Source organism: Mugil cephalus, chromosome 10 (assembly GCF_022458985.1).
Source record: "Mugil cephalus isolate CIBA_MC_2020 chromosome 10, CIBA_Mcephalus_1.1, whole genome shotgun sequence".
NCBI lineage: Eukaryota > Metazoa > Chordata > Actinopteri > Mugiliformes > Mugilidae > Mugil > Mugil cephalus.
Genome location: NC_061779.1, coordinates 1,718,226 through 1,730,856, shown reverse-complemented (window position 1 = coordinate 1,730,856; position 12,631 = coordinate 1,718,226). Strand labels below are relative to the sequence as shown.

The following is a 12,631-nucleotide window of genomic DNA, read 5'->3' as shown; positions in this document are numbered from 1 at the left end:
CGGTGAGGCGCAGCTCAGGCCCTGGCCTCCCAGCTATTAGCTGCTGTTATTAGCTTCCTAGCCTCCCAGCTATTAGCTGCTGTTATTAGCTTCCTAGCCTCCCAGCTAATAGTAGCACTTTCTAGCTACCTAGCCTCCCAGGTAATAGATGTTAATCCTAGCCTCTTAGGTAATGGTAGCTCTTCCGAACTTTCTAGTCTCTCCGCTAATGGTAGCTCTTCCTAGCTACCAAGCCTCCCAGCTAATAGTAGCACTCCTTGGCTTCCTAGCCTCCCAGCTATTAGCTGCTGTTATTAGCTACCTAGCCTCCCAGCTAATAGATGTTATTCCTAGTCTCTTCGGTAATGGTAGCTGTTCCTAACTACCTAGCCTCCCAGCTATTAGAATTTATTCCTAGTTTCATAGCCTCTTTGTTAATAGTAGCTCTTACTAGCTACCTAGCCTCCCAACTAACAGTAGCACTCCTTGGCTTCCTAGTCTCTCAGCTAATAGTAGTCCTTCCTAGCTACCTAGGCTCCTGGCCAATACAAGTTATTCCTAGCTTCCTAGCCTCTTAGGTAACAGTAGCTCTCCTTAGCTAGCTAGCCTCCCAGCTAATAGAAGTTATGCTTAGCTTCCTAGCCTCTTAGTTAGTAATAGCTCTTCCCAGGTTCATAGAATCTCAGCTACGACTAGCTCTTCCAAGCGCCCTAGCCCTCACCTAATAGAAGTTATTTCTAGTTTCCTAGCCTCTTCGGTAATAGTAGCTCTTCCTAACTTTCAGTCTCCCCGCTAATGGTAGCTGTTCCTAGCTAGCTAGCCAGCCTCCCAGCTAATAGAAGTTATGCCTATCTTCCTAGCCTCTTAGGTAATAGTAGCTCTTCCTAACTTCCTAGTCTCTCCGCTAATAGTAGCTCTTTTTAGCTACCTAGCCTTCCAGCTAATAGTAGCACTCCTTCACTCCTTGGCTTCCTAGCCTCTTAGGTAATAGTAGCTATCCCTAGCTACCTAGCCTCCCAGCTAATAGAAGTTATGCCTATCTTCCTAGCCTCTTAGGTAATAGTAACACTCCCTAGCTTCCTAGTCTCTCCACTAATAGACTCCCAAGCTACCTAGCCTCCCAGCTAATAGTAGCACTCCTTCACTCCTTGGCTTCCTAGCCTCTTAGGTAATAGTAGCTATCCCTAGCTACCTAGTCTCCCAGCTAATAGAAGTTATGCCTATCTTCCTAGCCTCTTAGGTAATAGTAACACTCCCTAGCTTCCTAGTCTCTCCACTAATAGACTCCCAAGCTACCTAGCCTCCCAGCTAATAGTAGTTCTCGCTGTTTCCCCTTTTGAATCAAGCACAGAGACTACTGCCACCTACTGGTATGAAGAGTTAATTCCTCTCAGGTGTAGAGCATATACCAGCTGGTTGTTGATTGTAGTCTTTGTGTCCGTAGTCACAGTCGGCCTTTGTCGCTGACAGGTCATCGGTGTAGCACTCCTTGGCTTCCTAGCCTCCCAGCTATTAGCTGCTGTTATTAGTTACCTAGCCTCCCAGCTAATAGATGTTATTCCTAGTCTCTTCGGTAATGGTAGCTGTTCCTAACTACCTAGCCTCCCAGCTATTAGAATTTATTCCTAGTTTCATAGCCTCTTTGTTAATAGTAGCTCTTACTAGCTACCTAGCCTCCCAACTAACAGTAGCACTCCTTGGCTTCCTAGTCTCTCAGCTAATAGTAGTCTTTCCTAGCTACCTAGGCTCCTGGCCAATACAAGTTATTCCTAGCTTCCTAGCCTCTTAGGTAACAGTAGCTCTCCTTAGCTAGCTAGCCTCCCAGCTAATAGAAGTTATGCTTAGCTTCCTAGCCTCTTAGTTAGTAATAGCTCTTCCCAGGTTCATAGAATCTCAGCTACGACTAGCTCTTCCAAGCGCCCTAGCCCTCACCTAATAGAAGTTATTTCTAGTTTCCTAGCCTCTTCGGTAATAGTAGCTCTTCCTAACTTTCAGTCTCCCCGCTAATGGTAGCTGTTCCTAGCTAGCTAGCCAGCCTCCCAGCTAATAGAAGTTATGCCTATCTTCCTAGCCTCTTAGGTAATAGTAGCTCTTCCTAACTTCCTAGTCTCTCCGCTAATAGTAGCTCTTTTTAGCTACCTAGCCTTCCAGCCAATAGTAGCACTCCTTCACTCCTTGGCTTCCTAGCCTCTTAGGTAATAGTAGCTATCCCTAGCTACCTAGCCTCCCAGCTAATAGAAGTTATGCCTATCTTCCAAGCCTCTTAAGTAATAGTAACACTCCCTAGCTTCCTAGTCTCTCCACTAATAGACTCCCAAGCTACCTAGCCTCCCAGCTAATAGTAGCACTCCTTCACTCCTTGGCTTCCTAGCCTCTTAGGTAATAGTAGCTATCCCTAGCTACCTAGCCTCCCAGCTAATAGTAGTTCTCGCTGTTTCCCCTTTTGAATCAAGCACAGAGACTACTGCCACCTACTGGTATGAAGAGTTAATTCCTCTCAGGTGTAGAGCATATACCAGCTGGTTGTTGATTGTAGTCTTTGTGTCCGTAGTCACAGTCGGCCTTTGTCGCTGACAGGTCATCGATGTTGGTTTGGTTCTGTATTTATTCATGTGTGTTATAGGAGTAGTGGCTGTACATTATGTTCCATTAGTTATAGAGAGCTGTTCAATCTCCACCCGCTAATGTGGAGAGGAGCATCCTGCTGTGTTTCCTTCCACTATCTACTCTAAGTACTCAGTCATGGGGTCCATTAGGAGCTTTCAGCAGCAAGACAGAGCACATCGAGACATGACTTGACAGGTTGTCCAGACTTAATGCGCAGACAGCAGTGCAGGAGGAAGGGTTGGTTTCTGACATGGCTGCTAATCTACTAATGTAGGCTCCATGCAGAGTGATAGGATTTCTACAGTGGGTACTGGTACTTCTTCTTAACTGCAGTAAAAGCAGCAGCGAGCGCGAAGCTTCTGAAGCAACAGTTGTGTTGTGTAGGGATATGCGAGTTCATTAATCAGCGACGCACTCCAGAGACCATCGGGATGGGAGTCTGGATCCGATCCAGTTCCCCCCGCTCGGCTGGCTTAACGGCCACGCCGACGGGTACCTGGATGTGCAAACGAGCGTGCATTTGTGTTGTGTGCATGCTCTTACACCTTCCAGATCTAATAATAAAGACACACCCGGTCACAGCTTGCACGCTGACAGACTCGTCCTGTTAGCCCTCGCTGCCTGCTGACTGTCGCTGCAGCTCTACTAGCGGCCTTTTTACATCCCCCCTCTCAGCACCACCGAGCTGCACGAGGTCACTCCAGGTCTCGGTGACAGGCTGGCCGCCAGCCAGCTGGCAGGTGCATGTCTCAATAAAAGCTGCTAACGCTGCCAGCTAACGGTGGAGGAAACCAAACGATGTTAAACCAAACACTTCTCCTTCAGCCAAAAGACAAAATGCAGACCGCATGCATTCATTGCATTATTATGTTAAGGGACTACGGATGGAAATTAGCATCTCTATAATAATCTGGCATGTTTACATTACTGTATGTTTGTTCATTGGCAAATAAATAAATAAACAAAGAAACAAGATGTCAACAAATAATAAAGAAGAAAATAGCAAGAGCAAGTTTTTTATTTACTGGTAAAAACGGTAAATGGTTGCTCCGTTGATGCAGAGTGATGGACATTGTTCCTGGAGGCCAGACCACATTACCCAACCTATTAAGTTTTTATGGCAAAAATTATCTTGAGTCTCTTTGTTGGGAACTGGGCCAATCAAATCACTTGGGTGGGAATTTATGTGGTGATGGGTGGAAGAGTAACATTAGTCTGGAACTCTGGAAGTCCACCATCATCTCCTTATCACATTTATCTACGATAGATACGAGCTGGGTAACTTCTAAAACAACTAAAGGCCTCTATCAAAAGAGTTGTTGGCTGGAAATGGTCTCAAAACCATCTCTAAAGATTCTGGAAGCCACATATGATCCAATTGAAGACGACTGTTCCCCTCCACAGGAGTGGTCCACCAACAAACATCACTCCATCATAGTGGGAGAGGAACCCAGGGGAACTTCTAAGCAGCTAAAGGCCTCTCTCACATTGGCTGATGTTCATGTTGATGAATCCACTCAACAACCAAAGACACTGCTCTCTGTCCACAAAGAACATATGGGACAATGTTTAGTGGACAGATGAGACCAGAGTAGAATAGTTTGGTTTAAATGTTTGGGCATCGTCATGTTTGGAGATGAACCAACACTGCATTCCAGCATCAGAACCTCATCCCTCCATGAAACATGGGGGCGCTAATGTCCTGGTTTGGGCCTGTTCTGCTGCATCTGCTCATCATTGATGGACCAATGAACTGTGAATTCTACCAGTGAACTCTGAAAGAAAATGTCAGGACATGAGTCCATGAGCTGAATGTGAAGAGAAACTGGGTCGTGGAGGAAGACAAGGAGCCCAAGAACACCAGTGGTTCTCCAGAAGAACCAGATGAATGTTTAGGAACAAGTCAAAGTCCTGACCTTCATCCAGTAGAAATGTTGTAGCATCAGCTGATGAGAGGAAACCACCAACATCTCACAACAGTTAAAGATCCTCACGATCTGAACAAAGTCTTCACTGGAGGCTGTACCATGAACAAGAAGATGTTGGTCAGTTTACTCTCCAGTTTACGGCTTCACTCTGGAGAAATGTTTTCACGTCCAGTGTGAATTACTGAATGAACATTTTAGATGCCGTTAAAAGCCAGCTGAGGTGGCCTTTCAGAGACATATGTCATTATTCCCAGACACCTGTGGCTCTCGCTAACCCTTCCAGCTGTAGACTTTCATGTTCCTGCCGCCCGTCCTCAGACGTCCTGGCAGATTTCCAGTCCTGCGTCTCGTCGGGAAGCCTCTCCTCCGCTCTCTTTCATTACCGCTCGACACTCTCCTTCTCGCCTCGTCGCCAGCTGGCTCGCATCTCGTTAGATGCAGTTTATTTGATGTACCTGATGTTCACACCGTCTTCCACCAGATGTTCTGACTTTACTTTGATTTCAAACACAAACAAGATGCTCAGTCATTGTTAAAGCGGAGAATCCTTATGTGTGTTTTTTTCTGTTTAGTGATGTTTTTGTTTTTTTGTGCGTTTTATTTTTTTCTGACATCATCTGTTTGTGGAAGAATTCATGGCTACATTATATATTATATAAATTATATATTATATATATCCCTTGACTTCTGTTCTCCCACACATGACAGACATGTTTAATCATGTGATTCTGCTTCTTCTTCTTCGTGTTCTCCAGCTACGAAACACATCTAGACACTGTGATCGTATGGAAATACAACGTTAGAGCCAGAATCAGACTTGAGTTTAGCTTCCACAGGCTACACGAATGGAGAACTACAAATACTATAAGACTAAACAATATAGACTGTCTGGGAATGAATGGGTTTTGGTTTTAACTTTGTAAATAAAGTCTTTAAAAATCAAAAAATCTACTACTACTACTACTATTACTACTACTACTGCTGCTACTACTACTACTACTTCTAGAGTCTAGCCCCAGTGTTCCCAGTAGCAGTAGCAGTATTCGTAGTAGTACTTTACGTAGAAGTAGTTTACTTCCATTAAAATCCCTTCAAATTCTTCTATTGTCTGAATTCAGACATTGAATGTAACTGGAGGCTGTTTCTCATAATTTCCCTGGTGGATGTCTTCACCTGGAGAGCAGCAGCAGCATAAATCTGATGTGTCTCTGGTGGAGAAGTGACGCACTAGAGACTGAATATTAATTAAAAAATGTTTCCCTGAGAGAGAGAGAGAAAGAGAGAGACGACACTGACTCCGTAATTAAAGCTTTTCAGTCTCAACATTTATCCCCTCTTATAATTATTTCAAACTACTAAGTGCATGCTTTAAGAGTCGTGTATGAGTTTAAACGCGCCGTGTGGACGCATTACTACGGATTAGGATTCAAAATAAAGGACAAACTGTGGATGGGACCGAATGGAAATCAATGTCTCTAAAGAACAAAAAGAACCTGAAGCAACTGTCCAGGTTTAGCTCCATTTATCCACAGTTACTGATTCCCGTCTGGAGCTGGAGGGATTTAACTTGGTCCTAATCAACAGCCATTTATAAAAAACTATTAGATCATTTCAGTGGTAAAGTTATTAGTCTTGACTCGTCCGGATGGTGTTTCATATCAGCTCGCTTGTCTGTCTATCGGTCTTTGACATGTCCTTGATGGGTTGATGTTATTTTTCAGATAATCTAGACTGTCAGTGCTTTTTTGACAGTGTCAATAGATCTAACCCAGTCTTTGTACATGTCCTTGGTGGCTTCCTGAGTCTAATCTTTCTTAGCTGGTTTTAAGTCTCCAAGACTGGTTTGGACTGGACTTTTTTGAGATAAGGTTACAGTACCAATAATTTTTTTTTTGTCTTGAGGCTTTTCGCGGGCCTACTTGATTGCTGAGTTTTGGACTTGCCTAAGCACTTGACTTGTCTTTGGACACGTTTTCCTGAGATGATTTGTTTTTACAGCTTCCAAAAATGTTTTTTTATGTCCTGATTTTCTCTCAAGACCTAGATTTAGATTTTGAACAAGTTTTTTAAGGCTTTTAGGCTTAAGAATTAAACCCAGTACATACTAGAGATTTCCATGGAACCTGACTTTTGTATTAGTGATGAACTCTTGTCTTAAATGTCCTATTTGTCACAAGTTAGAGTGATTCTTTGCACATAGTTTACGTGAAACTTAAGTTTAAGCAATTTTTGAACCAAAAGATAAAAGTACAAGATTATCTGTAAAAAGTGATTGAAGAAAGTTTTAATTTCTTTACCCTTCAGTTAGTAGCAGAACAAAGACAGTCATATTTGTACTATGATAGAAGTTGTTGTATTTTAATATACCTCCAAATACTGAATTAAAAGTAAATAATGATGATGTAATAAAGAATAAGCTTAAAATTTTTATTTCTTGTTCCTTTGGCTGTAAACTGACAAAACGCAACATTAGTGAGAGTTTCCAGCACTGAGACCCAACACACCAGCTAATGTTAGCTAGCTAAGGCTAGTTAGCTAACATTAAGTTAACTAAAGTTAGCTAGGCGCTAATATTACTAATATTCTCCAACAGTAACCGTAACTTTGACACTTTGATACAGTTTTGTATATATTAGCGTCTTGCTAGCTCGGTGTTAACTAGCTAGCTATCGCTATGTCTTTAGCCCATTCTAGCCTTAGCTTGGACCAGGTACTTGTTTATTTTCTTGAGGTTTGGCTGGAGTGTGGCCCCTGAACTAAAATCAGTTTGACACCTCTGCTTTAGATGTTCTGTTAGTATGTTTCAGTTAAGTCTGAAAGTTCTTTCCAGACACCGAACACATCTTCATTGAATTTACAGCAGCAGCAGCAGCAAACCACCCTTTGACCACACAACACCGAAAAGACCGTTTGGTTTTCGTTCATCTGGAAAAGAGTCGACGCAGAAAAACCTCATCCCATCTAACACCCGGCTGCTCTCCGTCTGCCGTCACCAAACATCCGGCCGCTCGTTTGTTTTTTTTTTTTCGAGTGAAGCGATCAGACTCATGCGAGTAATATAAGGTGAAGCGTCGGCTCGCTCCTCGTCTCGCGGTAAAAGTTGAGCTAATTAGTTACAGAGGGCTCAGATGTTTCATAATCAGACTCGCCCGGTTCGCTTTGGGCTCCACTGTGAAATCTGCCTCGATTCGGTTCCGCTCCGTTCTGTCTCGGTGCGCTGCGATGAGTGGACGTCTCGGGAAGTTTTATCATCTTACGTCCTGAATTCTGAGTCTTTTTTTTTCCATCAGAAGAAACCCAGCGTTACTCACACAGAGCAGAGAGAGGTGGAGGACGCACAAACTGAGGCCACCCTTTCATAAAACTGCAACTCCCTTCAGGCCTCTTGTCGGCTTCAGGACACACACACACACAAACACACACCTAGTGATGCATGCATAAGCCTCTGAAATATTAATACCGTGCAGATAAGAGACAGAGAAGTAAGAAAACACAGGAACACAGGAAGAAGATGTTACGTTTATTCCAAACAAAATGAAAGGTTTTGAGATTATATTAAAGAAGTCCTCTGCGTGTGTGAAGCAGCTCATTTGTCGTCCGTCTTTTTGCCGCTGAAGGTTGAATGTCTCTGGAGGACGTCTGGATTCTGGTTGCCTTGGTAACGCTCTTGTGTATGTAGATTGCATCATATTAAATGAGACTTTATTTTACCCCCGGGGGGAAATTTGGCGTCCGGTAGCTTCATCAAACAGAAACAGATATAAAGATATTTAAGTTATGCAATAATGTGAATATATAATGCTGAGTAAAAAAAAATAAATAAATAAATAAACACAGGGAGGCGTTGATTCAGATTCAGAGAATTTAATTTATCCCAACTCATTTGCAGCTTTTCCACATGCGTCCCACACACAGTCAATCAATCAAATACACAAACAAGCCACAGAAATAATAATAAGAAATAATCCATCATGAAATCAGTAGTAAAAATACAGTGAATAACTAAAAATGAATAAATAGAATAAATAAAATGAACTCTGAAATGAGTGGAGTCTGTGTTTAAAAGCTTTAACCTCCTGAGACCTGAGCTCTAGTTTGTTCTGCAGTTTTTTAATTTCTTTATGGTAAGGCTAAGCAGCAACTTTCAACAGGAAGTAGTTTTTGGAAAAAATAAATGCTCATATGTGGACACTGGGCTTATTTCGCTATATAAAACAATAAAACCACCAGTGTGTGGCAAATTATAAAACTTTTTATTTTTGAAATCCTGAACATTTATGAGCAAAAACAGGACAAACAATGAAATCCCAACGTCCTCAAACCACATGCTAATTAGTGGCCTTAAAGCTCGTTACTGTTGATATAATTTATTAATTTAACGAATCATATCAAACTAGAAAAAGTTAATAAGCTCAAATAAACACGTTTCAGTCATGAAACCTGCTGAGGTTTTGGTCCTTTCTGTCGTCTTTGAATGAATCAGCCCGGCTTCATGTTCTCACCCCGACCGATGTGTTGACCCTTTGCTACCACCAGGTGGCAGACTAAAGCGTCCACTTATGAGGACAGCGGGTTTAAATCACTGGGCTAAGCTAACAGCCTCCTCATCTAACTTTTATAAATGGAAGATGCAGAGGAATTAAACGTGTGCACTTCCTGCCAAGACTCTCACAGACGTTCATCTTCTTCTTCTTCTGCAGCTTTATTAGAAAAGTTAATGCACCGTTTGATGGCGCATTTAACGAAATTGGACGAGCCCTTTTCTGCTGTTCCAGCTACATCCCCCCCTCCCTCCCCCCTCCTCCACCTCCTCCCACCACCACCACCACCACAAAAACCCTCATTCCATTAGGAGTAATTGAATTAGTGCCTCAACCCTTCAGAGGCCTTTGCTGTGAGGTGTATTTACTGGACAGTGTGAGCGCTGGTATTTTGAAGTCGGGCTAATTAGGCTAATGCTTTATCGTCGCTTTTATGGGTTTGTTTGTTTTTGTTTTTTGTTTTTTGTTTTTTTTGCTCTGCATAAATACGAAGCCAAAGCAGTCATCCCATTATTGGTAATCAGTTTCCATTTGTCTAAATGAGAGTCTGCTCCTCAGCGTTAGAGGCAAGAATGATGGTTTCTTTCTTTATTATGAGAACTTAATGAATATTCATTTATTTAAACATGCATTATAGTATAGTATAGTATAGTATAGTATAGTATAGTGTAGTATAGTATAGTATAGTATAGTATAGTATAGTATAGTATAGTATAGTGTATTGTATATCCAACATCCGACTGTTCATTCCTTTATAATCTAGTTTTTATCTTTAAAGATTAACGCAGGAATCAGACCTCAAAACATCAGTGACTGTAGAACTTTGCTGATGAAGAGAAGCATCACATCTACTGGAAATAGAGCTGAAGAAGAAGAAGAAGGAAGGAATGAATGAATGAAGGAAGGACGGGGTGAAGTAGGAAAAGAGGAGAAGAAAATGAACAAGGAGAGAAGGGATGAGGAGGTCTAAAAACAAAAAAAGTCTGAAATGTTGTGGAGCAGAGCGTCTGTTCTCTCCCACGTTAAACACAGGAATGAACAAGTAAATAAAGGACTAAGTGGTGACGCTTTTATTTTGCAGGATTATTCCGTCACCGAGCTTTTAGAGCAGCTTTCATTTCCTGGAGAGGTATTTATCAGTTTCCCTGTGAACGTACGCGATGATGAGGCCGAAGCTTTGAGAGCAGGTTCTCATCAGTCTGCATCCACCCACCTCCTCCTCCACCTCCTCCTCCTCCTCCTCCTCCTCCTCCTCCTCCTCCTGAAGGCGTCTGAATAAACCTCCAGTGATGTTTTGTCGTTGAAGCTGAATTGAGGTCAGGAGGAAGAGGCGCTGAAAAATGCATGAAAGGAAAATGAAGGAATGTAAAATAACCACGTACATCTGTACATCTCTGCACATCCAGGTTGATATATTGACGCTTTGTGTGATATATTCCTTCTCACTGGTGTAAAGCTCCTCTGCCTCCGCGCTGCCTCTTGTTTTTCGGTAATAAAAAAGCTGCCGTTTCCTCTCTGGAAAGGCTTCCTGGGCCTGGGAGCAGCAGAGCAGACCGTTCATAACGCTGCACAAAATGTCACGACTGCTGCTGCTCAAACGCTGATCAGCACTATTGTATTGCTGAGCAGGAAAATGAAGATACCTGCAGCTCTGTGAGGCTCTGCTGAGGCACGGCGGCGTTCGCTAAATGTCTGAACATCAGGCTTTAATGACACCGATTCTGGTTTTATTCTCCTGCAACGGATCCGACATGAGTGGCCTTTTATACTCGGAGCATTTATACAGGGAGCTAGGGCTGGTATCCATCAAATACCTGTATGTATCTGTGTGAATTTTTAATAAACCTCCATACTGGGGTATTTGATTACACAGCGTTGCAGGCGGGAGCCTTTTAAATGTTGCTGTGAGGTTGTTGTCAGAGTTTTTTGGTTTTAAAATCGACCGAACAACCGTTTTAACAAAGTGTTTTCAGGCTAAAGTTGCACCTTTTTTTTATGCAATAAGTTCACACACAACTCGACATTTCTCACGCTGAGAAGTGATAAAAGTCGCTGCACGTTAGAAGCATAAACTGTGCATGAAAGAGACGAGTGATATAAGAATGGAACAGTCTGCTTCTTGGATCAGCGACTCGTCAGCCAATCAGAAAATAGTATTTCTCGTCGTCAGGTGAAATGGCTGCACGCCTTCTGCAAAAGCTGCAAATGCAAAGAAGAGCTTTGTGTAGATGGTACATAGAGCAGAGGCTGGAGAATTCATTTCTACGGCGGCCACGTGAAAAAAACGAACCAACTTGAACTTAATTCTGCTCAATATTAATTTTCTCCCGTCGTAAAAAGCAGTAAATTCTATATTTTCATGAGCTGCTGCTGGTAATCAGAAGTATAAGAATATTCTGTACATTTTTATTTAAATTTATGAATTTTTTATCATGTAGGTCAAAGAGAAAATAAAATCTGTAGTTTTGGATATAACGAATGCTGGAAGCTTCATTGGAACAAGGAGGAACCGTGTAGCTACATGAATAATTTTCTGTTTCTCAGTAAATCTCCATAAATGTTTAATAGACGGCAAGAAGCTGCCTCAAATCATCGTTTCTGAAGAATTAACGAACGCAGGTTCTGACGGCGCCACGACGTAAATAATACACCACGGCTTTTCAAAATAAAAGCATCACAGTGGCATTGAATGCACGACGTAAATACTGGTTCATTTGTGTTTATGACTCACAAACCCAGGTCTGACATACAGAGATATGTACACACACACACACACACACACACACACACTAATATACACACTGAAAGTTGTTAACGGGACCTGGCAACAGGTCAACACCTTGTCCTGTTCTGTTTTTTTATTTGTTCCTGAAGCGTTTTTGTCTGTGCTGCTGCCATCAAGGAGTGTCATTACTGTGGGGTGGGTGGGGAGGGGGTGTGGTCTGGGGAGGGGGTGTGGTCTGATCTGGGTGGGTGCTACATGTCTAAGTAACACATGAATGAATGAATGAATGAATGAATGAATACTGACTAGTCAAGAGATGGTTCAAACGTTTTTTACTCCTCCTGCTGTCGGCGGTCATAATGTTATGGCTGATGGGTGTACATCAGGGTTTAAAGGTGAAGAAGCCACCACTGTTTCTAATCTGTCTGTCTTCCCGCCCTCCGCTGTCACGTCGCTGTCTCTAACTGCTGTAATTAAATCACGGCTGTAATGACTCAGTTTTCCCACAGGGATCAATAAAGTTTCACCTTGTTTGATCTAATTGGCGCCGCCACAAACATTCGCTGTAATGGGCTCTGAACCCCCCCCCATCCTCCTCCTCCTCCTCGACTCACACTGTGTCTCTCTGCGTCTCCTCCCCCCTCTCCCCCCTGCAGGTCCACGTGGGCACCTCCCATCAGGAGCAGAGGGTTGTGGGATACCTCACGTGCACGCACCTCCACGCCATCGAAGGTACCGTCTGTTTTTTAAAACGTCAATTCACTTCTTCTTTCTTCTTTCTTTGAGGCTTCGTTCTGAAAGTCGGGATGAATGTGTGCGAGTCTGAAGTGAAAGCCTCCTCCCCTTCCTCT

The 12,631-nt window shown here is 42.7% G+C and overlaps 1 protein-coding gene across 2 annotated transcripts in view; it reads left to right on the top strand.

Moving 5' to 3' along the window:
• smpd3 (sphingomyelin phosphodiesterase 3) overlaps positions 1-12,631 on the top strand; it is a 75,521-nt gene that overhangs the window by 48,466 nt on the left and 14,424 nt on the right. For both annotated transcript variants that reach the window (XM_047597053.1, XM_047597054.1), the window contains one exon: positions 12,437-12,512. In XM_047597053.1, the coding sequence (XP_047453009.1) occupies positions 12,437-12,512 (76 nt within the window). The remainder of the gene's footprint in view (positions 1-12,436; positions 12,513-12,631) is intronic.